This window comes from Oreochromis niloticus, linkage group LG14 (genome assembly GCF_001858045.2).
Source record: "Oreochromis niloticus isolate F11D_XX linkage group LG14, O_niloticus_UMD_NMBU, whole genome shotgun sequence".
Lineage (NCBI taxonomy): Eukaryota > Metazoa > Chordata > Actinopteri > Cichliformes > Cichlidae > Oreochromis > Oreochromis niloticus.
In genome coordinates, this window is record NC_031979.2 from 29,519,488 (window position 1) to 29,546,786 (window position 27,299).

Genomic DNA, 27,299 nt, shown 5'->3' on the forward strand with positions numbered 1-27,299 from the left:
GTTTGTTATCACATACAGTGATGTGTAGGGTTCATACATCTAGTTCAGTTTGAAAAAAGAAAGAAAGAAAAATAAAATCATGATGGTGTCACACCTTGGCATGGCACTTCCATTGAAATTCATCTTGCGAAATGCATCCACATATTGTGGCAGCTCCACATAGATGATGAGCCATTCCACCACCTCGTCCACTGTCCAATTATACACTGTTGGCGAAAAGAATAAACAAGACATCCACTATAATTACAATTCTCAGTCTTTATTTTGCACCACATTAGTTGTTCCCAAAGAGCGACAATTATTCTTTCTGTAGTCCAAAATATAAACACGATTAAAAAAAAAATCCAATCAAACTACAGATAATGGATCAATTAATTACAATGAAAAGTATTTCCTTCAACTCGTATAACAACCCACAAACAATTTAAAAAATGTGACAAATACATTCTGCTAGTAAGATGAGTGTATTAGTAATGAGTGCAGCTGCTTTATCTGTTGATCTTTGCTTCCACCCTCACCTATGAATATGAGTATTGGGTAGTGACCAAAAGAGTTCAACTGCGATGGGAATGAGCTTCCACTAGTGATTGGCCGGACTCAGCCTTAAAGATAAAGTGAGGAGCTCGGCCATTCAGGAGGGGCTCGGAGTAAAACCTTTACTCCCCCACAGTAAGTTAGGCATCTTTGGGCAGCTGACCAGGATGCCTTCCCAGACAACTACTAGGTGAGGTGTTCCGTGCATGTGCTACTAGGAGGAGGCCCCGGGGAAGACCCAGGACACAAGAGAGATTAGATTTCTGGTTTGGCTTGGGAATGCCTTGGTGTCCCTCTGGAAGAGGTGGAGGAGAGGAAACTGTGGGCATCTTGGCACAGACTGCTGCCCCAGGATTAAGACCCAGATACATGACAGAAAATGGATGGATGTACATTCCGCTAACAAATATCATGATTGATATTTAAGACAAAATGCCTTGCATCAGTCTTCACAGATAATAATCAATTGTAACTCAACAGGATTTCCTTTCTAAAACTTGCTGCTTCTAAATTAAAATACCCCATAAAAGCATGTCTGCCATTAAAGCAGTGTTTGTCAATAGTGTCAGCTGTGAATACATATATGTAGGATTTCTATAACCACAAATGTTCCAGATATAAAGACCAAATTACATGCCAGCTTGTCCCCCAGCCTCATCCATGACAAAGTGGCATGGATGGGGTTCTTTCTGTTTTTTATTTATTTTATAATAGTGGAATTTATATTAAATCACATGTTTCATAGAGAGAACTCAATAAATAGCTGCAGTATATTTTACGGTCTTGCTAGCTTCTAACTAGAGCTGGGCGATATAAGATTTTTTCATATCACGATATGTTTTTTTCCTTTCAGGCGATAACGATATATATCACGATATAAGGCAAATAACTATATTTGTAAGATTTAAATGTGCCGTTGCTCACAAGTAAAATGTGAAATAATTAGCAGCTTGTTTTAATTAAAATATTTATTTCCCATAATAAGTTCAACAGGGTAGATGTACTTAAGGAACATGAGACTTCAGTTTCAGATAAATAAAGGCAAATATTGCAAACTACACAAAAGGCAGCCGCTAAAGCGTTTAAGTTTCAAAATAGAACAAACAAAACAGACCACTAAATTGTCAATTCCACTTAGAAACAAAATATTAATTCTAAAAATAAATCTTAGGTCGTTTTACAGAAGAACAGACAAAATTGACTAACTTTTGTCAATATCAAATAAACTGAGAACTAAAAGGAAATTCTCAATCTCTCCTTGTTGTATAGCTTAGCTTTTCAAACAGTTTTAACAGTTACTTTAGTCTGACAAAAGCCGAATGACGAATTAGCGCTTTCAGTCAGAGATTGAGCATGCACCGGTTTATTGTATTTTCAGACTTGCTTTCGGCACAATTTACAGTGCGCGCTACTCTTGTTTTTTGTCAGACTTGAAATAGCCGAAATACCTTCACACTACGGAACTTCTGTGGCCCTTCCGTTCGACAAGCTCTCCGACATTGGAACCATCATCTGTTTTTTTTTCGGTAACCTTCGCTCACGCTTTCGGTTGATTTTTCTCTAGTCAGCAAACTCATTTCCTTCATTACCTGGGCTGCACAGCTGCAAAAACAAATACACATGTGCGCCTTGGCGCTTGTGCTGTACGTAACAAGTCACGTGACGTGACTCTGCGGCTGTGATTGGTTCGGCTCTGCGCTACTTAATTTGGATTGGCTGTTCTTTTTTTTTTTTTTTTTTTGAGGACAAGAGAGATGAGGCCTATCGCAATAGTTTAATTTTTCTATCGAGAAAACGTTATTTCGCAATACATATCGTTATCGTTTTATCGCCCAGCTCTACTTCTAACACAACTGTTTTAAAAGAGAAACTTTGACTGTAATCTTTCACTGTGTTTGAGGATGTTCAAGGAATCCTCCTTGTCAGTTAGATTATTTTATTTCCTAAATGGATGATTCAGCTCATACTCAGCCCTCTTCTCATGTGGTGTTCCCCAGTGTTCAAGTCTTGGTCCTATTTTATTCTTCATCTAAGGCCTTCCATTGAGCCATCCACAAATACAGTGCTAGTTTCCACTGTTATGCAGATGATAAACAACTTCTAAAGATTCAAGGAATCATGTGGACAGCTGTAGCTTTCCAGCCACTAATTTAAGAGCCATGTAGCACAACAGTTAATCACAGCAATCCAGAAAGGGAATTACACTTTCTTTTTCATGGCAGCAGTTGGTTAGATGACCCCAACTAGATAGAAAATGTTTTATTTGCTTAAAAACAGACTGAAGGCAAAAAAATATATAATTCTGAAACCAGCAACAATTAAAGCATGTTTGAATATAGGGCAGCAGAGAGTCAAGAGGGAAGAAACCAAGTGTCTCCTGATGTCTGATTCATAGACCTCAGGCAGTCACAACATCTGAAACTAAGTATCAACTATTACTGTAGCAAAGGCTGGAGTAATTTAACCAATGTTCTCCTTTCTAGCTACACTGTAAACACTTTCAAATTAAAGCTGAGAAACAGCTGTAACCTCATAAACATCAGTTCATTTGAAATCTAACACTTACAGCAGAAAAACAATGTGTCACTATTGTAACTGCACAATACAGGTTGACACAGGATGCATTGTATGACTGTGTGCATTCACATCCTGAATGATCTATGAGATCCCCGCAGCATAACATGCTGACAGGAATAATTGGGGAAGGCAAATCTTAACCCTCAGCACCTGCAGAGAGTCAAAACTGTGAGTTGACTAAGTTAATATATTGCTCTCTTGTACAATAACCCTGTTTCCTTGCTCAGAACCGCTAAAGCTTTGTCAAGAAACTGCAATGCAGAGTAAGTCAGTATTATGAACAAAACTGAGGTAAAAGCAGTCAGAGGAAAGGGTGCTGAAAGATGAGTGCCAGATACAGCACATGAAAGTGCTCTGAGTGAGTATAATAGAATACATTAGTATGGCTGGACACAGTCAGAAAGAGTGTGACTGAATTTTGTGCTGACAGCTTCAACGATCTTAACTCTGGGCCACTCTGGCAGAACAGTGCACTTTGCTTGGCATGCAATCTTATCAACTACTTTGTGCCTTTGATAATTGAGTGAAAGGGTCAAGCATGGATAAGATGTAACACACACTTTCGGTCAGAGGGAAGCACATAAACATTTATTTACAGGCATATAAAAGCTCTGCCATTCTCTCTGACTGGTAATCAAAGTCACTAGGAGTGCTTCATTAAAAATGAAAATCACTGGGACAATATCAAACATTAAGTACTGGTTGGAGGTATCAAGTGTGCAGAAAAAAAGTTTACAACATAGAAATAGATGTGAAAAGAAAGGCCTTTTTTGCAACAAAATTATACCTTTGGAGCCCTTCCATGAGTTCCACAAGTCCTCCACACTGATGAACTGGTCGTCCCCATGGAAGCTGTTATGTTTGGCCTTGGGGTCATGGTAGTTTAGATCTTCTCTCAGGAACTGCAGTATAACAAAGACATATTTGTAATGGCCACAAACAAAAACCTTTTACAATACTTACATGACAAAATAGCTACACTTGATAAAACATTTGTTTTAAAACTGCAATTCTGCCACTGAAACTGACAGGGTGCATACAAAACTTTGGCTAGCGTATTCTGACCAAACTTTGAGCACATCTTTAAGCACATCATCAAGAGTGAAAGGAAAGGGAGTGGCACCTTATATTACCATGTTGATGTTGTTCCTACAATATAATATTGTTCTAGGGGAATCACTACAGCTAAGGCATCACCATATTATCACACTCTAGCTTTGCAACTTGGAAAAAAACATGCAAATGCATGGTTCACACCGAGAGTGTCACAAAGTCCATATGAAGATGAGGCTGTGGGGAAGAAAAGGTGAGCTCTCAGTTAGGGATTGTTTACATTTAGGCAGTAAAAGTACTTGGCTATGTTTAGAACAATATCATGGGTTGTGTACAAAACATTAGCTATATATTTTTAAAAAAGCCTTTCAGACAGAACGCCATGAGGGCAAACTTCTCATGTTGCAAAGCTGTGACACCACAAAACATGATCTCTTCTAATGAAACCATTACTACAAAGAGGTGCATTGCTTTGTGACAGACCACATTTGTAAATGGTGTTTAGGGTTTCTATTGATTGTGAGCACTGTGACCTATTTCACTGCTGTAATTATTAATCCATCATTTTAGTGCAATGAAATGCAACTCTTGTGGGATATATCCATTGCCTTCACCTAACATGGAATAAAACATAATAAATACCTCACCGGGGATTTTCCCCTCATTATTTAATGGTGCAACACAGAATGCCCTTCTCACTTTTGTTAAAAATTACTATACATTTAATCATAAAAACAATTTTTTTTTTAAAAAACTGCTCTTTTTTGTATTCCTTTTAGATTAAGACAATGTCATGCTCACTAAACTGTACCAAAGACTGATCGTAATGTAAATTCCACTTGCACCCTCACTGAATTGTCCCTCGCTGGCTTTTGGAACCACATTGCCGATTGCCCACTGTATTGTAGGCTAACCCACTCACCAGGTTTTTAAAAATGAACCCTACATAACATCTAGCACTCCCACTAAAGCAGAGTCATGGGTGAAAGACAGTAATAAGTCATGATGCCTTTCTTTCTTGATAGATTTGTGTGGGAAGATTTCACTACAGTGCGGCAAGATGTCTCTGCCGCAGGTGAAATACTGCACTCCCGAACATATTCAATGGAAAATTAGCAGGACCTGTATAATGTGACAGAGTCACCAAGGTTACTGTTAAGAGACCAGATGTACACTTTCATCTTGCTCGTAAAGAAAGCAACTCCCCACTTTATTTAATCACTGTATGATTAACAAGAAAAAGAGTGTCGTCTTGAAGTACTCTTCATTATCATTTTGAGCTTTCCATTTCTTGGCTAAAAGCCACTACACATATGATTGCTCACTGTGCCTCTCTTCATTATTTGCTTTGGGGGGGTTGCATGCCAAGTGCCTCTCTTAAAAGCAGTGATCGTGCCACCTGCTTTTATCTGGCCTCAACTGCATTACAGAGACTGAGCCCGAACCAGACCTGAATCAATTCACCAGAGGCGGCTTTCACGAGGCCAAAACTTGTAGTTTACACTAAAGCTTACAGTGCAACATTACACTGTGGTACATATACATATGTATTTTTTTTCTGTTTTGTTAATAATTCATGATATTGAAGAGAACTACTGTACTGTCCAGTATTACTCTACTGTAAGCACAAAGCAGATTGTAGCTTCACAAATCCCCGTTGTGGTACGTTTTTTTTTTAAGAAACTGCAGCATAATTGTTTATAAATCACATGCAAGTTACAACAGGATTTAGTGGTAAGAAATACTCTCCCACGCTACACCCATCTTCAAACTTGGGCTTCATTTGCACATGTTGTTGTAGGACTGTCTTTTGCATGGTCGTGATTCTACTGTAATGACAAAAGATGTCAGAGTACTCAAAAATGCCTTTGTGTCAACTCTGACAGGCAGGGGTAGAGAGAATACCAGCTATGCTTTCTAAGCCAGTAAATACACCAGGTTAATTATTTGACAAGGAAAAAAGGTATATCAGCAAGAGCACTGGAGTGCAACAGGATGGATCTACCAGTTAGACAGTCATTATCTGGCCACCTTTGGAGCAAAATCTATAAAATTTTAGAGGACAGAGGGTTTAAAATAACAGCATAGCCACTATATTAGGTACACTCGTTCAACTGCTTAACACCAGTGTATGATCATCAAACCACATGGCACCACCTCATTGCATTTATACATGATCCAAAGAACCTCCTGAAGTTTAAACGGAGCATCAGAATGGGCAAAAAAAAGAAAAAAAGAGGGGGAAAAAAGTGGTGGCAGATGAGTGGGCCTAAGTATTTCAGAAACTTCTTATTTACTGGGATTTTACCACACAGCCATCTCGAGCATTTAGAGATGGCTGTGTCAGTGATTATCAGTTGTCTGGGTGAAAATCTCTCGAAGTTAGCAGAGGTTGGAGGAGAATGTCCAGACTGCTTCAAGCTGATACCAAGGCAACAGTAACTCAAACAAGCACTGGTTACAACCAAGGTACACAGAAGAGCATCTCTGAATGCATAAATGTGTAAAACCTTGAGGCAGATGGGCTACACCTGTAGGATAAGAGCAGGAAGCGGAGCTACTGGTCCCATAGGCTCACCAAAATTGGACAGAAAAACGATGATTAAAAATACTATGCCTGTTCTGATGAGTCGCAATTTCTCAAATCCTCTTAAACTAGCATTTTGAGCATGACAATGAGTATATAAGGGGTGGACTGTCAGCTTCAGCTCTAGTGAAGTGTGTCCAAGTCTTAAAACACTCCCTCACTAAGAGCAGGATCTCAGCTGGTTGTATCCCTACCCCTCACTCACAGACCCCAGGAGAAAGAGCTCTCTTTTGAATTGTGAAGAGGGAAAGAAAGAAAACCCCACTAAAGAAGGATGTCTTATTCTTAGAGCAAGTTAGAAACTGTGTCAGTGAGATAAAACACGCAAGATAACCCTTTGTATCAATATTTCTTCACTTTTCCAATACAGAGGGCAGAATTGATATTGTTAGAGTTTAGCAACACTTCAGTCTTGTATAACTTAGTTAGAGGGCTTTTCAGGTTGTTACTTACGCCATCTGTCTCTACGACGTCTACATTGCCGTTTGCATCATCATCCATCTGCTTATGGATATTACGGATAGCTTCATAGGTGAGAAAGGCATTTTCATCCTTGCATAGTGGCTCATCGATGCGACAAAAATCTGGTGGAGAAAGAAGTCACATCCACAAGTTGTTAAGTGACAAAGGTCCACAAATTCTTTGACTTATATTCAGATTTTTCCGTATTCTACAATTAATAATTTACTTTTTACAATTACCAAAAATACCAAACAAACAAAAACAAAAAACAGGCAAAAAAAGCACAACTGGATAAAGAGTAGACTGTGTAGTAACTATGCACAGATAAACAAAAAACATTTATATAACATTATTATTTGTACAAAAACCTCTGATGTCTAAGATGTTCTATTTTGCGCTTAGCACTTCCTTTGTAATCCTGAGTCTCCAAACTACCAAACTTGAACGCTGTGATGCAATAAAGGCTAATAGCTTTTAATCTTGTGTGCACTTTCCTGCAGAAAAGACAGAAAATCTTCTCAATGTCCCCTGCTGAATTGGCTTCCCCACAGCACTCTCTTTTGCAAAGATAACTGAACTGCAACATTCCTTGGCTGCATAGGAAGGCTTGTTTATATAAGGCCTTTTGCTTACTGCGGGCTGTTACAAAGCCAGGTACTCTTGACTGAATGTGCTACACCTATGTGTAGACCAAAAACAGACCATTCACTGAACTGAATCAACTTCATCATCTTAAATAACTATGAGCTTTCAACAATTTTAGATGTCATTGTCACTATTCTGTTTAATGTCAAGAAACTCGGGTTTGCTATTCTACAGTCTTTAGTATTGAATAAAAATATCCGTATGTAGGACTTTAATTATACAGAAATCAAAATGTACATCTCTTATGATGTCCCTGCGTGCCCACTGTTTTCCTGTGTCACTTTGCTTCCTGAGGGATTACTGATCCTCTGCTAGATATGAGATAATGACGCCACTCCCAATAAGAGGAACACATTTTTGCATGTGTGCAGCAATGGCAGTTTTAAGAGTGTGTGTGCATTCCTTGATTGAATGCAGCACGGTTCAGGTAAACTTACAAGAACAACACTCCTGAAAACTTCATATTCTATTGATTTCAAATCTATCTTCTAAATCTATCTTGTATGAACTATATGCAGCTCTGATCTCAGGTATATCGCAGACACTATTTTAACCAACAAAGGAAATGACTACTATTACAAAAGACACGTTTAGAAAACATAAGTAAGATTAGGAAGCATATATTAAAGCAGTAAGCTTTGCTACACAATTGACTAAATTTTAACCACAAAAGGAAACGATGAAGAAAAGAGTTAAAAAGGAAGCACGCCTTGCCTGCATGCCAACAAGAAATAGTGGTTAAGACTTCCTTTCTGGGTCTGAACTTGGATTTTTTACAGCAACAACATACTCCTGGAGAAACATTTTTATGGAACATTTTAATCAGACTACAGATTACTGACAAAAACATCGATTCTAGGTTGAAAACTGAGCAGTGTTGGCTCTCAGACAAGGATTCTTCTTTTTGTTGTACCATCTTTCCCATAATATGGTGTAGCAGTGTGCAAACATAACCTCACTTCCCCTTTCATAAATGAGCTCATGCGGCTTCATCATTAATCAATGACACCCACCATTGTTTTTTTGTTTTTTTCTCAACTATAACAGACTGCAGGCATTTGGCTTGCATTGTGCCGGAGGTTACAGTGTAATGCCCCCTCCTACTGATCAACACATCATACCATTCCATGTTTTGTTAATTCCCAGAACTGGATGTTTTGACATGCAGGCTTAGCAATTAAGGACAGAGAACAGAGTGTAAAAATGTCACAGATTAGTCCCTGAAAGAATTTCTGTGTCCATGAATTTGTGTCTGTAAGCCTATAAAACTTTTTTTTTAACTAGCAAAGTGTACCTTATAGTATACATGACAACACTAAAGCTAGAAATAGGAAGGATGGTGTGGGTGAACTTCCGCGTAGTTATAAGTTAATTTGTGAGCATGCATGCTTTCAACTTTTAGCAAACCTGCAAAGCCACATACCACAAAGTGATTACTCACTTCAACGTTAACACACTTTGCGTTAAACAAAAAAAAAGACAGTTACTCCAGTAAAAAGTCTACCACCTGTAACACTCTCAGAAGCCAAACCTGGCCTTCTCTCTCTTTCTCATTTGGCTTGCAAACCTCCAGAGACACAAGATAAGATATTTGCATACCAGTGAGCGTTTTTTTTTTTTTAAAAAGAGCTCAGGTTACTCACGTCATTCTGTGAGCTTCCATGTAGATGAAGAATACACCCATAGCTTTTCCACCCCATAAATCCTTCATCTACTGTCTCCCATGATAATTTAGAATACCAGTCAAGCTTTAAAAATCACTGTCACATCAAGAATAAATTATCTGGCACACTGAAATTTTTAGGAGTAAAATACATTTGAAGCGCATCATCTCTACTAATGTGTGTAGAGGATTTGGGCAGTTTCTCATTTAACTGCACTGTTCAATAATAAAAACGCAGAAATTATTTATTCAGATGTACTGGTTTGCTATTCAAAAAAGTATAGAAACAATTTAAAGGTAAAAAAATAAAAATCCATTGTAATCTAATAAAAATCATTAAACTAGTGGACTTCTAAATAACAAAGTTATAATTGGCTGATGCGCCTTTGTGTTTTGTGTTACAAGTAGTTGGAAAATAATTATTCTAATCTATTATTTACTGGAAATAAAATGCCTACATTCACCCAATAGTCATTCTTTCCACTAAATTTTTTTTTTGATGAACTGCTTAATGTTTGACTCAGTGGCTAGATCGAAGTAGGAGGACAGGGCTTAATGGCAAATGCCAGCCAGACTATTCTCAGCATGGCTACATTTAGTGCCTGCACACAATCGCAATGTTGTGACACAGACTGCAGTCCTCAAACAGGCAGTATAGTGTGTGTCAAGAGGGATAAAATTTACAACTTTCACGGTTTACTATAACAAATTATTGCCATGATTGATTACTCACCTGACATTCCATTTTCAGCAGGCTGACTGTCCACCGGTGTAGGTGAACTTGGCTTTTCAGTCCAACTTTCTCCAACGAGACACAAACACAATATCCACAAGCTCAAGGATCTGTGGAGCTCCATGACTCGTGTACGCTGGAAATGAGATAAGAGTCCATCAAACACTCTGACAACTCTTGCATAACACATTCGGAGTGTAGTGGTGGTATATTACAACATATGACCGCTTTCCCAGGGACAGGGAACTACGTTAAGCAGCTTAGAGCACACCAAGAAATGCTGTTACATAAAGCTCACTTCTCATGTGTGACTCTTCTTCCTGAACGAGCCATGGTACAGTCATTAGCTTACTAATACCTGGTTGTAGCTAAGGCAGCCTTTGAGCCATTACTATGCTGGTTTAGTTAGTATGTGGCACCTTTTCCTCCCTATAATTCCCAAAATATCACTTCAGGAAGAGAAGTAAAAAGATTATGAGAAAGTGACAGAAGTCTGGTCCGTCTCGTAGTTTGATGTCTAAAAAGGGCTTGGCATGCTAGCTAGCTAGCTTGACATCTCCGTTACCTCGACAATTGGGTGTAATAGCCTCCAATGGAAAAATAACAGTCTAACCCGCCTCATACAGACGCTTCTATAGTTTTCAGAGGGAGGTGTTTATTTCACTGTCGACTTGCTGCATTTTCTACAGGCGCACATTAGCGACTGCTGACGTTTAGCTAACCACAAAAGCGAGCGCTACCGAAGAGGGATTGTAGTTTTCATCTACGCTGGATGCTACTACAGGGACACCACAACACAGAATAAAGTTACCTGTCACGTATCGGAGCACGCAGGTCTGTCGTTTCAGCTCTCTGTTAACATCGCAGGAGACGACTGGTCCCGCGTAGCTTAAGCACGGCGAACTCCACCTCCTGTGAGAGGTCTCGCTCTTCCACCGACCGAGAGACTGAACCGAAAAAGCCGCAGAATGTGGACAGACGTAAACTGTCTTCCTCTACAGAGCAAAGGCACTAGTTCCCCCCTCCTCCTCCGTATAGTCATCATCGGCTAATGACGCCCCCTAGCGTTTGGAGTATAGGCTATACTTGATCCAAGCGTCCAAGCTGAAGAGAGACATTAAGACATCGATTTTTTTTACACTGTACATGTCAAACAAATCTGTGTTTCTCCGATATTTTAGGTACTTAAACCGGTATTTTTGCAATGATGAGAAAAAATTAATATTTGTCTCTTTATTACCTATTTTTTGGACTATAATAGAATATGATACAACATTTAAAACAAAAACTCTGATTCTTTCAGTCTCTGCTCTTTGTAGAGTTACACAGCTGAATTCAACAAGCTATAACCAGATTTTACACAAGCTGTCATGGCTGATGGAGTCCATCCCAGCTACCATGAGATGAGAGGTGGGGTACACCCTGGACAGGTCGTCAGTCTTGACAACAGCAAGGTCAAGTTGATGGCACTTTCCCCTGTTTAGATACATCCTCGTCCTGTGCATCTCAGACTGCTGGCTCATCTGCAGAGGAGTCTGTGTCCTATTGAATGAGACACCAATCAAGGTTTTGCTTGGCAGTTGCTCACAATTTGAAGCAAGTCAACATGCCAGCATTTAAAGCTGGGTAAAATATAATCCTCCTCTCCACCACATGTGTTGTTTCAGAAGGAAGGCTACATCCCAGGAAATTCACAGCAACAACACAACTAGATGTGTGTTAGGACCAGTGTGGACATTTGCTGCTTCACTGTGAAAGGCTCGAATGGTGTAACCTCTGTCCAAAGGGTGCGTTGAGGTGGAAATCCAAGAAGTGCAATACGTTCCTGTGCTTGAATGCACACCAGCAAAGCTTGGCAGTAGACCCCTTGAAGTAAAGGGGATCTAATGCCCCAAAACATGCTGCTACATTTAAAGACGTTTTATGGCTTTTGCAGAGAAATTTTAAAAGTGTCCAAAAATTTTATTTGACTGTTACTAATCTGGTTATCAATTAAGAGTTATACTATAAAGGGAAACCTTGACTGTTTGATAGAGAACTCTATTTAAAAGAATAATGGTGCTTGAATTAAAAAAACATATATATTTGTTGTTATTTTTCTTACTCATTTTTTTAGAATTCCTGTTATTAAACACTTGTACAGACTTTGTAGAGTATATGTCTGCAATGTTGACTGCTTAGGCTAACACAGGGTCCTGTAGCTTTCCTGTAGAGTAAACCTGCACACTGAGGTATTTTCCAAGTCATGCCAATATATTATGGTGAATATCCTTAAGTTCAAGTGCAAATAAAAGAATTAATATTGGAGGAAATTACTGTCATCACATCATGGTTCATAGGTTTCAGTATTATATAGCTTTTGTTAAAATCTTTAATGACATGTTGACTATGACAAGATATTTACTGACTACTTCATCTTAAAAAGTAATGCAGAACAAAATAATAAACTTTTAGTGATGCGCTTCACATACATTCGTCACATAATAATATTGATTAATATTGGAAACTACACAAAATGAAGCTTCTTGCCAGTGACCTGAGGATCATTTGCATCATCTGGTTTAGATATATGGGTGGATTATAAGACACTTCAGAGCAGTGTAAATTCAATCATATTGCAAGATATATACAGAGGAAATATTTTGAGACTACCTTACAATCTTGGTGGTATAATACGAATGAACAGTAGCATATAATGATGTCTTAAGTCAATCATAAGTTGAAGTGCATATATATTTTAAGTTCTGTTAGAATGATGAAATAACCTTTACAGTGATTTGTTTATTAGGCACAGCACAGTTTGCACAAATACGCAAACAATTACATTTAAACTTTAACCAGACAAATTTATTTCCATGTGCAGGAATTCCTTTGTGCATACATGGAAAGTGTAAGGCCTTAGACTTCAACCTACATAAACAGGGCAGGCATCAACAGATATGGTACTGATAATGGCCAAACCTTTTAAGTCCACCCTCAAAACCCACCTGTTCAAACTAGCATAAAGAAATGCGCTGAAGTTGTGTACAGGTAGTCAGGCTAAACCAACTTAAATTGTGCACCCTAAATTAAATTTGCCAGTTACATAGGTATTTTTTAGCTGAACCTTCCTGGTATTGAGATCAGATAATATAGGCTTGTGTATTGACATTATAGGCTGATCTTAACTTTGGGCTGTAACCTGCCAATTTAACCATCATCACAAAAATGTGAACCTATCCCTAACACAGTGTTAGTAAGACCTGAGTATTATAAGTTTCACAAATATAGGACTTTTCTCAGGTAAGTTATTCACAGTATTGGATTTTTTACACAGTTGATTCATTGACTGATTGATTGAGACAGACTGATTGATTTTTTTAATTTAGGTATTTTAATTTCATTTGATTCTATCATTTTTTTTCCTCAAAGCTGTTGATATGGCACGCCAATCTGGAGTATACTCTTTCATTTAAATCTGGGGTTTTAATTGGGGGATTTGGTGCACAGCGAAGAGTTAGGTAATCAGGACACAATAGTGTGCACAGTTCCTCACATATTATTGAGGAAATCTGATTTGAAAAGTGTTAAATTAACATTTCAACTGTCAATATTGCAGAAGTATTTAAAGTTATGATTTATTGAACTTTATTATGTCTCTGTTTGTGTTTTAAAAGCCTGATTAGGAATGGGCATGGCAAACTAGCTAAGATTAAAAGTACTGTGGTATGTAATGTGGTTCATGTAATATACTTGCCCTTAACAAAATAAATCATAAATAAATAACACCATAGAATAAAGTGCTTTGTCAACAGAAACCTGAATATTGCATTTTATTAAATGAAAGTGAGTATCGGTGCCAATCTATTTTGAGGACTCTAGATGGAGTGCAGTGTTTCTGAAGCTGGACACTAAGGCTTAGAATTCAGAATGCATCCATTTCCTATCCTTGAGTTTATATTTCAAAACAAAAGCCAAGCATACTTGAAGAACTATCACTTTACTTTGGCACATTTCTAGTATGACCACAAATTTGCTGTGCAGTGTATAAAAGTCAAAATGTCACATTACATAACATCATGTAGGTTGGTGAAGGCATCCATGAATGAGACATTGAGGCAAAAAATGCACTTAAAGTTATCCTAATAACCCTACAGTAGCACATGTGCATATCTTATGTTCATTTGTCAGACATCATCACTCACTAAGGATTTGTGAGTGGTCATCATGGAAATATATGGAAAAGGCCTTCATCCCACTCTTCCTCTTCAGCAGGATCAAGGCTGCTGTCATCAGGTGGTTGAGGGGTGGTACATGTAGTACCTAGTCCTTGACTTTCTAGTCAGAAGTCTTTATCCTCTGAAGATGAAATGAGCATGACCTCCCGGCTCTTAAAGTCCCACACGGCTGTAAGATGGAAGGCCATATTGGAGAAAACAACTAGATACTCAAACAGGGCAAAAAATGTGTAACCTGATAAAAGAAGAAACAGAGTACACACAAAATATGATTTGGTCAGAATATTGGGAATATTTGAATTACTGTAAATATGATGATTGATGATTAATATTAATAAAGCAGGCCATAATCCTCACAGAAACATAAGGATGGGTTAAATACTCACTCCCTGATTCACAGTACATGTTGTGTTTCCAGTAAAAGAATCCGGCAAAAGCACAGAAGCTTACATTGAGTAGTAAGAAACGCACTTTCCAGTGGTGAGACTTGGCATCCTGTGAGGGCACAACAAAGTAAACAAATACTTAAACTGACTGTAATTCTACAAATGATATGGCAGTTTTTAAGTTCTAGTGCCTCATTTGCTATTTCTTACCTCAGGATTTAGGGAATATTTCTTAATAGATTTCCATAAACGGCAGGTTATCAACATGTAGATAAGAGAACTTACAATGAACAAGACAAAACCTTCCTTATGCACAACTAAGGAGCAAAAACACAAAGAGAAAGGGAAATCTGATCAACAAATGGGAAGAACTTGTGATAATATGTTATTAAACTTTGCATAAATGCACCAACCACCAGTCATATTATACTTAGAAAAACTAGAAGTGCTTGTTTTTTATGTCCAAGAATAGGTAATAGTATTATCAGTATTATTATTATAGTATTACACCATAGTTGTACAGACAAGGCCTGTACAAAAATGCAAACTAAATACAGAATACTCACAGTAAGTCTCAGTGGATGATACATATGTGAGCAACAAGAGTCCAAGGTTTTCAGATATAGAAAAGCCCAGGTTCAAACAGCTGAGTGAACTCTCTGGAAACCTGGTAGCAAAGCGAGCCTTGTAAAACTTGAAGTAGGTAAAAGCCACCAGTAATCTTGGTGCTGAGTGTAGTCCAATGCAGAATCGCCAAATGTGGCACTCAGGACTTAAGCTGATAGAGGCACTTATAGATGGCAGGTAATTAGGAACCTAAACACACACAATAAGAATTTTGTTTAGGTTAAAAATGTATAATCAATACATAATAAGGTATTACAGCTACTACCACAGAACTATGAGCATAAGTAGGAAAAAACATGCAGATTACCTGGCAGTGTGTACCAGTGGCATCTTCAAAATGAAAAACAGAGGATATGAAGACACAAGTGATGAGCCCGAGCAGGGGTAGGCACACAGTCGCCAGAACACAGGTGGCGAATGACACCCTAATAACCAGGGGTCTTTCATGCCCCAAAATATCTGAACTTTGTAGCATCTTAAATTGCGACAGCGGGAAAAGAAACAATCGGGCAAAGATGATCACATACGGGATATAACGCTCTTAGCATCTGTAGCTATGCTAGGTAAGAACAAAATAGACTGGGGATGAGTAAACATGTCAAGTACATCCATAAGGTCAATATTTATCTTGAACCTCTCGGGCACATTTAAGATTTAAAACATTCGCGTGAATTTACTGAACATGTAAATTAATGGCTAAATCCATCCTACCTTCAACCTGTTTACTGTTTGCCAGTGGTCTCTCCCAACAATACCTACGCTGTAACAATAATATTTAAGTGATCAGGCAGCGCGGTGGACGTGTATTTCTCTATCAGCTATCGTCGATCGCCTAAAACACTGCTCGGATCATCCAGTCATTTTAAATTCCCGCATTTTGGGGGGTGTTTGTTTTGTTTGTTTGTTTTTTTGCATTACACGACCTCAGATGAATGCTCCGATGAGATGATGACGGGCCTGCTGGTGTAGCATCCTTGTCGTGTAAAACGAGTGGGTGGCGACCACCAGCACCCGGAAGAGAAAGTCAGAGGAGGACAGTGTTGTGATTGCTACAGCATATATATTTCGACATAATGCAAATTATGCATTATGTGATTATTATCATTTTTTTTTAATCATTGGCCAGATTTAGCGTGAAATGTGTTATTATTTGTTTGTTAGTAGCCGGTAGCTCTCTGAATCACAGGTGCTGAATCACAGCAAACAAGGGGACGATTCTTATTATCATTAATTCGCCACCAAAACCCCATCAAAGATAATACACACAACACCACCTTTAACTCGCCGTGTTTACGCAGGGTGTACACGTGGTCGCATCAGCTGGATTCGTTCTGCCCCTCCCCTTCCCGAGCGCTTGTTGGGCTTGTTCAGCACCGGATTACATCGCTGCTGACTTCCCCCATCTGTGTGCTTTTGTAAAGACTATTTTCGGCGAATAAAACGTGTTTGGGGACAGAGCAGTTCAAATGGTTCTCGGATGGAGGGCAAATTGCTTCAGCAAGATGAAACAATGGCGAATCCAGACTTTATTCCGCTGGCTGCTGTGTGTCGGTATTTTGCCGAGTAAGTTTACTTTCGTTTTATTTTCTGTTTACCTCGTATAATCTAAAATGATGTCGGTATATCTATCAATTTTCCTTTCCTATTTAGATTGGTTTAATATTATATGAAAGGGAATTATATTAAAACTGTCCTAGCAGAGAAGAAAGCTTTAGATAACATTTTTCTATAAAGTGTGGTTGGACGTGTGATCCCAGTCATCTGTTTTTCATTGTATCTATTATATTTTATAGAACATCCTTTTCACCTCATATTTCCTCTTCCCCTCAAGCTGTTTCCCGGAATCCGCAAACTTGTTGCCAGCTGTTTGGGGATTTTGCTGTCATCATAATCCTGTAGACCTTCTTTGCATCCAGCTCAGAGGTTTTATTGAAACAGGACTCGAGGTTAACATCTGGTTAGTCCAAATCCATTGTTGACACTGGGAATAAATTTAGTGCTACAAACTACGTTTCCTGTTGAAAACTCTTCCTGCTCGTTTCCTGGTTGATCAGTGATTATTTTAATTAGATTTCATTTTAATGCGTGAATAATGGCTTCATGTGTTTGACGAATAATTCCCAACACTTTCCCCTTCAGGTTTAGGCTCATTTTGATTTGTTGTTTGTTCACTGGATTAAGCATTAACTCAACACGTTGCACTCCATACAAAGAGCTTTAGCAGAGAAAGTCACTGTTGGCACATGTTGGCAGATGTGTTTGGTCTATTTCTAGAGCCTTATAGAAGGGAAATATAGATTGCAATTGCCCTTTGTTCCCTACCACCATCTGTTGTACCATCCATATTTTGTCTCACATGCCCCACATGTTTCTCCCTTTTCTTGCAACCCTCTAAATCCACAGCACTGCCTTTGCTGTGCATGTCACTGGCTGAAAATCTAATGATTCGTGATCACACCAGCATGCCTTTAATAGCAAACACATATTTTTCTCGATTAAAATGGAAATACATGAATACTGAAATGCATCACATGTTTTGTGTTAACATAACTTTAAACTGTTTCGTTCCTTGCCCTAGCTTGTTGGTGTGCTCATGGAAGATATGCTCAGAAACTCCTAAAGGATTTGTTCACAAACTACACTAGCGCACTGAGGCCTGTAGAGGACACAAACACCATCCTGAATGTAACTCTACAGGTTACACTCTCCCAGATAATTGACATGGTAAACTCTCACAGTGCACATAATTGTATGAGTGAAATTGATCCATGCAGATACACATATATCTGTAATGCTGTTTTGTATTTTATTTTGTTTTATTTTTTTATTTTTACTGTTTCAACTGTAATATTCCCCTTTTATGATCACCTTTCTCAATATTTTACAGGATGAGCGAAACCAAATTCTAACTGCATATTTATGGATACGGCAAGTGTGGTTTGATGCACACCTTAAATGGAATAAAGATGATTATGATGGCCTTGATATCATCCGCATACCGGGTAGTTATGTATGGAGACCTGATATAGTTCTCTATAACAGGTAGGTTGGATGGGCATAGAGTTCACAAATTCAATACTGTATCATGACATTTTGCCCAATATGAAATACACAATAGTCCAATAATGCAGCATATACAACAGTCTAGGTAACCTTAAAAACAAAAACATAAATTTTGAATTTTAGACAAGTGATTGAAAGAGCAAGAAAGTATTAGGTAAGTAGGTGTAAAGTAATTCCATATAGTGATGCCTGCCATGGTTTAAAAGTGTCATTGAAACTAAAGGATGCTGAAACATTAAACATAATCATGATATATATTATTGAAAAGCTATAAAAACAGACACGATCCTTAACTAGAGTACTTGTGCCTTTCCAGTTTGAAACTAATCAAAGCTGTTTTTGTAAAAGACCTATCCAAAATTTGCTCCTGGTATGAATTTACAGTGTTGTTGGACATTGTTTTTTCAGCAATGATTTCTTTGTTTTTTAGCGCAGATGATCATTTCACTGGTCCCATGGACACCAATGTGGTGATTCGACATGATGGACAGATAATGTGGGATTCTCCAGCAATCACCAAGAGCTCATGCAAAGTGGATGTGTCTTTCTTCCCCTTTGATGCTCAGCAATGCCGGTTCACCTACGGCTCCTGGACCTACAACGGTAACCAGCTTGACATCCTTAATGCAATGGAGAGTGCTGACCTGGCTGACCTGGTGGAAAACGTCGAGTGGGAGGTGCTTGGTATGCCAGCTAAGAAGAGCATTGTTCTTTATGGTTGCTGTGCTGACCCTTACCCAGATGTGACCTACACACTGAAACTTAAGAGGAAAGCATCCTTCTATGTCTTCAACCTGCTCATACCATGTGTGATGATCTCTTTTCTGGCACCACTTGGTTTCTACCTTCCTGCTGACTCTGGGGAGAAGGTGTCATTGGGTGTCACAGTGATGCTGGCACTCACTGTCTTTCAGTTACTGGTTGCAGAGATCATGCCCCCCTCTGAGAATGTACCACTAATTGGTAAGAATTAAATCCCAGTATGTGTGATGGTAATGCACTACAAATCTGTTCATAGATTTTCTTATCTTATTTCCTTCCTCAGGAAAATATTACATTGCAACAATGACGATGATTACAGCCTCCACTGCTCTGACCATATTTGTCATGAACATACACCACTGTGGCCCTGATGCCAAGCCTGTTCCCAAATGGGCCAAGAAAGTCATTCTGCAGTACATGGCCAGAATGTGCTTTGTTTATGAAGTTGGGGAGAACTGCATGTCACCTCAGCCAGAGAAACAGGAGCCTCCTCCTGTACAGAACACCAACTGCACCATGAATGGTCAGGCGGGACCAGGCAGAGAGGACTGTGTCTTCAGAATGGACAGAGGACAAGAGATAGTGGGATCTATGCCCGCAGAAGAAAAAGAAGACATTGATCAGATGTTGTCTCCTATAGGCTCAATAGGGAAGAACCCTACTAGCAACTACAGCTCTTGGAAGAATGGCATTTTTGCAAGCCTGGACTGTGGTGACTCAGGGGAGGGGAGGAGATGCAGGAAGGGAGGAGTGAGTGATGGAGAGAAAAAAGACAGAGAGGTTTCCTGCAGCAACCAAAGCAATGAAAGACAGCTCTTGCGTAACATAGAGTATATAGCCAACTGCCACAGAGATCAGAGGGCCACACAGAAAAGGACTGGAGAGTGGAAGAAGGTGGCCAAAGTTTTAGACCGCTTCTTCATGTGGATTTTTTTCATTATGGTGTTTTTCATGAGCCTTCTCATCATGGGTAAAACCATATAACTGCAGACCTTGTCAGAAGGTTTGGTGACAGCATGAAATGCTGTTAGCACAAAGATGATCCCAGGTTAGGACAGGAATCATCCAGTATTATCAGATTCTGTAAAAGTTTCTCATATTTCCAGGAATGTTTGAGATTTCACCTCCTATTACAAACCTTTTTGTGAGTAGAATTAAATCTTTGATAAAGTTGTTGTTTATGGACTTTCTCCCCTTGCTGTGTGAAAGTTATTCCACTCACCCAAGAAGTGGAAGGTTCTTTTGTCAAATCTATATATTTTATGATAATGATATTTTTTTCAGTCGTTCACTTTTGAGTTCTTCTTTTAATAAATAAAATACAGATTAATTTATGTATAGGAACTTTTATTTCCCCTTTATTTAAGGTGTTCATAAACTAATATCAACAAGCAACAAATAAATATTATCTGCTGTCATAACAAATATACAGGGTGATTTATTATATATTTGAATTATTTTTTATTTTTTTATGGCTCACCCATTTAAAATGCACTGTGACTTATGCAAAAGGTATTAAAGGTATTAAAGTGATTAGAGGCATGGCTCACTTAATGAGACTGGGTATCTGCACTAATTAGCAGGTTGCATGGTTAATTATAGATCTATGAATGCACCTAATTTTGTCACTTCTGTCTCCAAAAAGCATAAATGGTAATGCCCATAATGTTCAAATAGAACTAGTGGGTGATGTGACAGTACCTTTTATATAGTAGTCATCATTGTCATGTCACAGAAAGAGGGTCTTTCATTCAAAACAGTCAGTACCTGAGGCCTTTTGTGTGGATCTTTTATATTCTCCCTGTTCCTGGGTGAACAGCTTGCTTCCTCAGTCCAAAGACACACGTTAGGTTAATTGCAGAGATTAAAATCAGCTGAATAACCCTGTGATCGACTGGTGATCTGTCCAGGGTTTATCCCACCCCTCACTAGAATAGGCTCCAGCACCACTCCAACCCAAAATCTGACAAAGCAGTTAAGTAAAAGCAGTTACTATAGTTTTGGTGGTGTCCTGAGAAAGTAAGGACTCCAGTGAACCCTGAGAGGGTTTCAATGCTGTTTTAATGCTGTACATGGATTGTTTGACTAAATTTTTAAATACATTTAAAAATCCATGAAAATATAACAGCTGGTATGGGTATAAAATAATTATACTACCACAAGATCCTTTGTTGGAAATTGTGTTACCAGTTTCTGTAAAACATATAACATGTTTATGATGCTGCTGCTGGTGTAAGGCTTATGCATTAACTATGAAATCTCATAGTTTGCAGCCATTAGCTTAGCTCTTGGTATAATCCCTCATCTATATGTTTTAGAGAGGGATAGCCCTCTTTAATCTCCACCAGAAAGGAAAATAGTCTCAATGCTCAGTCAGCAGTACTCTGTTCTAAACTGGTAGGAAATGCACTACAATGCAATGTCACATTAACAAAGGTAGAGAAGAATTACAGTAAAATGCCATGGAAAAATAATCTGACCTGGATAATCCAGGTGCATGAGGCATGCAGAAAGACAAGGAAAGTATTTTAGGGGGATTACAATGGTACTTTAAAAAAAAAAAAAAAATCAGAAATATATTTTTGGTAAAAAATACTTTCCTTCTATCTGATGGTCCTAATCCTGAAGGTGTGAAAGACAGCTCCTTGCACACAATGATGCCAAACAATACAGAACAGTGTTGATAATGGATTAGAATGAAGAACTGAATCAATTAAGTTGATCCAAACAGGGATTCACCAAGGAAATATTTTATCACTGGCATTTCTTGTTATCTTTAGCCACACAGTAATCTTAGTTGGCTTTTATGAGTAAAATTAGTTAAAAACTCTAAAAGCCTTTTGTTATTAATAGGATGTAAAAAAGAAGCTTCAGAAGCTTCAGTTAGCGTTAGATGGAAAATAATAGTTGCAAGGGTACATGATAAACAACTGAAAATATATTCCCTATTGGTATATGTACAATAAATACATTTTGTATTGTTATACTCTATTAAAGTAAAAAAACATTACTAACTTTTTGAGCATAAGTTTTGGGTTGTAAGTTATTAACAATGACTACACAGAAAACCCCCCCCACAAGCTTACTGAAAACAAATGCATTACTCAGCTCCAAATACATCCATAGTGATACTGATTATAAGGACTTTTTTATTTATTTTATGCTCTGTCATAGATATTATTTTAATGGCTTTTCAGCAATCAATCAATAGAAGTGTGTCGGCCTGGCCCCACTTTAAAAAAAATGGTTGGTAGAAAACATTTAGATTTTAATACATGGGTGGGAGGAAAATTAATGTGTCAGTCATTCTGATGTCTTGTCATTTTATGCTGTTGTCATTGTTTTTGAGCTGTTGAAAGACTTTTCAAAAGCAACTGGAACTTAAGTTAAAAAAAAAAGGTTAATCTAAAATAGGTACCTTTTAGTTGCAACCAATGAAAACTTTTAATAATACATGTACCTAGATTCAAGCCTTATTTTATTTATTTATTTTGTACTAATGTAAGGTGACCTTCAGAGTATTTAAAGATGCCTATAAATAAAATGTATTATTATTAGTAGTATTGTAAATTGAAGATTAAAAATATTAGGATGGAGTCACTTTTCTTTTCAGTATTTCAGTAATTTTATGTCTTAATGATCTCGTTTGCATTCCATAAATTATTGGATTCAAATTAGCAGGGACAACATGAAATAAAACATATGCAATTTTCCTTAAGTCTGGGTAATTTGGGAAACGATGCAATATAATTGTTAAAAATCCTGACCAGAGCATGATCAGATAAAGAACAAGGTGGCTTGCACATGTTTGCAGTGCTCTGTTATTCAAGTCTTTGTTTTTCTTAATCCAGCAAATGAGAGCAATTCTAAAATAGGTGGCAGCTATGCTTGCAATTGAACTAGTAAACAGCAGCACAGTGAAAAAGAGTCCATAGATGTTGTTTATGGACACGTCCTCACAAGAAAGCTTGAATAGTGATGCGTTGTCACAATAAGCATTTTGTATAGTGGATCTGCAGCGGGACAGCCTCACAGTAAGACCTATTAATATAGACACAAGCACTACTGACACGCCCCAGGCAGCTGCGGACAGCCCAACCACAGTTCTGGTTGTCATAATGGAACTATATCTTAAGGGGTGGCATATCGCTACATATCTATCAATTGCCATAATGATGAGGATCATATGTGAAGCTGATCCAAATGTGTGACTTTGAAAAGCCTGAACCACACACTGTTTGTAGGTGATAAACCGTTCAGTTGCCAAGATGTGAGCCATCAGCTGAGGCAGCAGGACTGTGTTACCTATGAGATCATTGACAGACAGGTTACAAAACAGAAAGTACATTGGCTGGTGCAAACTCTTCTGAGAGATGATAAGCACAAGGACTCCAATGTTAGAAAAAAGCAGGGTGAAGTAAACAAAGAGCAGTAAGAAAAAGAGAGGATACGTTGACTCTGGAGAAATGTCAAAACCTTGGACCTCCAGAATATCAGTTGAAACTGTTTTGTTTTTTTCCATTCTCTTTACTTAATGGGAAACCTAAAAGAGAAAACATTGACAATGAAACATGATAAGTGTCCCAGTATGTTAAAGATGAATGCACATACTTATTACACTTTCTTTTCTCCCTGGAAAAAACATCAATAAAAATGAAATATGATTAAAAATGCCTCACAATAACAAAAAAAGAAAAACAAACACAAAATTATATTAAATTGCACTTTTAAAAACACATTACCTTTAACTGAAATATTCAGTAATCAAATTCTTCTCTTGCATAAAAACCATTTTTCATTCATTTTCAAATATGGTGTGTAATAACAACAACAGGAACTAAAATTGACACCATAAAACCTTCAACATAAACTAACGATAAAGGTACCAACATTTTAAAGTGAAAATGCAGATTTTTTGAAAAAAAATACAAAATAAATGCTCAACAAAACCTACAACAATGTGAAGTCACAGTGTTTTCAGCTGCTGTTTCAGCTGTTTTGTACCTTGGCTGTGGAGGAGGGAATCCCATCAGCAGCTACAGCTCAGTGACTTTTATCTTCACGGTGTAACATTTGATTTGAATTTACTGGCTTCTCCATTTCTGCTGCAGTTCTATATTTATCAAGGGCTCCTTATAGATTCCCACATGAATTAATATGGAGCTTGATATTTAATTCTTGTCTAGATGCATGGGTGTTAAGAATAAAAGCTCAAACTTTTCCTGCCATACCCTTCAAAAGAAGAAAAAAGTTAACAAGCACATTTTAAATTATTAACAAGAATGAGGACCTTAAATAACGGTCAGTGTGTATTATCTGTAAAAATTGTACTTTTTTAACTTTTCACTTTATGTTTGTGACCTGCACGCCACCTGCGGTCCTTCCAGACACATGAACAAAGCAATGGGGTTTGGAAACAATGTGGACTTCTTCTATATGGATTTATCATTACCACCAAGTGTAACCAAGTGTTATAAACATATCTGCTGACACAGCTTAACACATTTAATCAAATAACAAATAAATGATACTTTTAAGTTAGGCCTGATATTATATCAAAATTTAAAAAACAAAAATGAACAATAAAGTCAACAAAATTCACAAACAGAAGGTCATTTGTATCATTCTGACACTGGCATGAGTTTGTAAGTGATTATGTATAAGCAGATAATGGGGGCTCTGAGAAGGAACTATAAGTCATTTGCAATTGTATAATAAAAAATGCAAGGGTTGGTTTAAGGTGACTGATTGTGAGGTTGTAGAACCACATTGATTTCTCCCAGCTAATCAACAAAGATCAGATTGTGTGACAGATAGTTAAATTATTGTATCTGACCACAGTGTTTCCACATGTCAGTAATGGTCAGTAATCTGTAATGGTCTGGAGCATTTCAAGCTTCAGTGTTCTTTCACAATTAGGGAAAAATGTTTTTGTTCTTTTTTGGCCCCTACCTAATCGCACACTTGTGGCCATAATATCAAAAAACAAACAAACAAAGAAAAAAATGTATGCTCAAAAGTGACTCTAAATGTTGAGACAGGTGTGTTTGTGTTGGAATTCTAAAAATTAGTGAAATTTGTGGCATAGAAATGGCAGCACTGTATTTGATAATATGCAGAGTGATGGTTATAAAGTCTATAAAGTCTGCTGGGAGGAAGGACCTGCTATAAAGTTCCTTTGTGCACCTATGATTTATTTAGTTTTGACTGAATTACATAAAAGAACAAAAGGACCCTGTGGCAAACTGGAGTCCAGGGTTTACCCTGCCTCTTTCCATGTATTTCCATGATTTTCAATATATTTCAATGAGTGCTCTATAAAGGGATAAGCACATGTTAAAAAACAAACAAACAGGAAATTAGCCTCTAAACTGACATTTTTCAATATTTCACATCTACACTAACATCTGAAAATGAACCAGGGACTTTCACTGGGGCAATTTCAAATTCCCCAAATGTGAATATGTTTATGTTCCAATGAACTGTGTCATCAGATAAGTCAACCACTCAAATAAACAATGAAGCAGAAAAATACCTTAACCTTACATAGAAAGGCCCGAGACAGTAAACTTAACCCATGCCCTTTTATGCGGATCAGTACTAAAAAAGGGCAAATAATGTAAAAAGTGGGTCAAATGAAATATCAAAGCAGCTCAAGGGTTCATCATGTCCATTTCCCAGGGGAAGATGATTAGTCCTAATGTCCTTACTGCCCTTTTGTGTGAGTTAAAATTGTCCTTGTTCCCCATTGCCTGCTGTGATCACCTCAGAGCTCTGTTTCAATTAGTATTCTTTCATACTTTCTGGAAAGGCCAAACATTGTAATCACTAAACATACTTTTTTGTCTTTCTGCATTTTCTGTAAAACATTTTATTTTAATATTAATAAATTATCATGTCAGAAGGAACTGTTGTTCCTACACTGCAAATTAATGTATTTAAAAAAATAATCATTTATTATAATAATTTATATATTTATGAAAAATAATAAACAGTGTTATAGCATCCAAAGTGTTAAAATAATTTACTTCATTTCACAGTCAGTGATTAAAGTTTTAAAAAAATCAAATGTTCACACATTGTTATGTTAAATGCAACTCCACTTAACAACTTGTAAACATCCGCGTCATACACACCTCCCAGGAGTATTATTAAAAACAATCCTCATTAGCAAATAAAACAGTATATCATTCTAGACTAGGTTTAGCACTTGTCCAGGGATTAATTAAAATGTGAGACAGTTAATAACACATCAATTAATCAAACTTCTAAGGGGCTCATTAAAAATATGTTTTGACAAAGTAATCAGGCATTTGGCTGATGTAATTCTGCCCAGTTAAAGTGGTTCCAGTTACATAATAGTTTTATCACAGAGCTGAAATATAATTGTATTATTTCTGTAACTGTACATGGTACAAGGTATTCTTATACACAGCATTTATGTTATAAAACACATTAAACAGAAGATCAGTTGAGAGAAATACTTCTAAAGTATTATTTGTAGGACTATACGCCAACATATCTTTACATTGATAATAGACTTTATTGCTCACCATTTGAAATTCAAACAACATATATTAGAATTAATATTTTTTTTAAACCTAAAGCAAAGGTTAAAGAAATCTAACATCAGTAAAAACTGAAAAAAACTTTCTAACCCATCTCACCTTCAACTGAAAGGTACTGCTGTGATAAAAGGCACTGGTTATCATAAAGTCTCATATACATAACAGGAACAAACAGACTGTTTTGTGTCGGAAGAGATTTTTCTTTTTTTTACCTAAATCATTTGAGTTTATTCCTTATGTTTCCTACATTTAGCCTGCAATTTACTGGTAGTTATTTTAACAGCAATACCCTTAATATTAGTTTATTTAGCTAAATTAGGGAAAAAAATGTAGTACTTTTTTTGGATACTGAATACAAACCTAACAAAAATATTATTCCATCTTTGTAAATCCGTTGATAATCCCAGAAGTATACATGTCAC

General features: G+C 37.4%; 4 protein-coding genes and 1 long non-coding RNA gene across 7 annotated transcripts in view; 2 read left to right on the forward strand and 3 right to left on the reverse strand.

Annotated features, from left to right (window-relative positions):
* The window catches only part of stim1a (stromal interaction molecule 1a), a 28,119-nt gene extending 16,876 nt beyond the window's left edge, over positions 1 to 11,243 (reverse strand). The window contains exons 1-5 of the mRNA XM_003455939.5: positions 11,066 to 11,243; positions 10,255 to 10,390; positions 7,205 to 7,335; positions 3,899 to 4,013; positions 95 to 206 (exon numbers count right to left, since the gene is read on the reverse strand). Of these exons, the coding sequence (XP_003455987.1) occupies positions 95 to 206; positions 3,899 to 4,013; positions 7,205 to 7,335; positions 10,255 to 10,378 (482 nt within the window). The 5' untranslated portion in view covers positions 10,379 to 10,390; positions 11,066 to 11,243. The remainder of the gene's footprint in view (positions 1 to 94; positions 207 to 3,898; positions 4,014 to 7,204; positions 7,336 to 10,254; positions 10,391 to 11,065) is intronic.
* A 54-nt stretch (positions 11,244 to 11,297) lies between these two features.
* LOC112842112 (uncharacterized) lies at positions 11,298 to 13,426 on the forward strand. Its single transcript, XR_003213756.1, has 3 exons — positions 11,298 to 11,435; positions 11,574 to 11,820; positions 11,922 to 13,426. It is a non-coding gene; the product is annotated as an uncharacterized LOC112842112 (long non-coding RNA).
* LOC100712494 (post-GPI attachment to proteins factor 2) lies at positions 11,659 to 16,474 on the reverse strand. Of its 2 annotated transcripts, none has more exons than XR_002064426.2 (6): positions 15,792 to 16,473; positions 15,424 to 15,673; positions 15,068 to 15,174; positions 14,858 to 14,966; positions 14,439 to 14,706; positions 11,659 to 11,796 (listed from the first exon to the last, which is right to left on the reverse strand). XR_002064426.2 is itself a non-coding variant. In XM_003455933.4 (6 exons), the coding sequence occupies exons 2-6, from the start codon at positions 15,957 to 15,959 to the stop codon at positions 14,576 to 14,578; spliced, it is 765 nt and encodes a 254-aa protein (XP_003455981.1). In that variant the 5' UTR covers positions 16,196 to 16,474; the 3' UTR covers positions 14,218 to 14,575. The 2 variants fall into 2 exon arrangements, 1 of the variants encoding a protein (XP_003455981.1); XM_003455933.4 differs by lacking the exon at positions 11,659 to 11,796 and having other exon boundaries at positions 14,218 to 14,706; positions 15,792 to 15,959; positions 16,196 to 16,474.
* Positions 16,475 to 16,825: 351 nt separating this feature from the next.
* chrna10a (cholinergic receptor, nicotinic, alpha 10a) lies at positions 16,826 to 20,842 on the forward strand. Of its 2 annotated transcripts, XM_005460696.4 has the most exons (6): positions 16,844 to 17,047; positions 17,316 to 17,441; positions 18,063 to 18,208; positions 18,372 to 18,526; positions 18,978 to 19,510; positions 19,593 to 20,842. In XM_005460696.4, the coding sequence occupies exons 3-6, from the start codon at positions 18,206 to 18,208 to the stop codon at positions 20,291 to 20,293; spliced, it is 1,392 nt and encodes a 463-aa protein (XP_005460753.1). In that variant the 5' UTR covers positions 16,844 to 17,047; positions 17,316 to 17,441; positions 18,063 to 18,205; the 3' UTR covers positions 20,294 to 20,842. The 2 variants fall into 2 exon arrangements, with proteins under 2 accessions (XP_005460752.1, XP_005460753.1); XM_005460695.4 differs by lacking the exon at positions 17,316 to 17,441 and having other exon boundaries at positions 16,826 to 17,047.
* Positions 20,843 to 22,895: 2,053 nt separating this feature from the next.
* LOC100690139 (olfactory receptor 52N5-like) lies at positions 22,896 to 23,831 on the reverse strand. The gene is made up of 2 exons (XM_003455935.1): positions 23,489 to 23,831; positions 22,896 to 23,359 (listed from the first exon to the last, which is right to left on the reverse strand). The coding sequence occupies exons 1-2, from the start codon at positions 23,829 to 23,831 to the stop codon at positions 22,896 to 22,898; spliced, it is 807 nt and encodes a 268-aa protein (XP_003455983.1).
* Between the last annotated feature and the right edge of the window lie 3,468 nt (positions 23,832 to 27,299).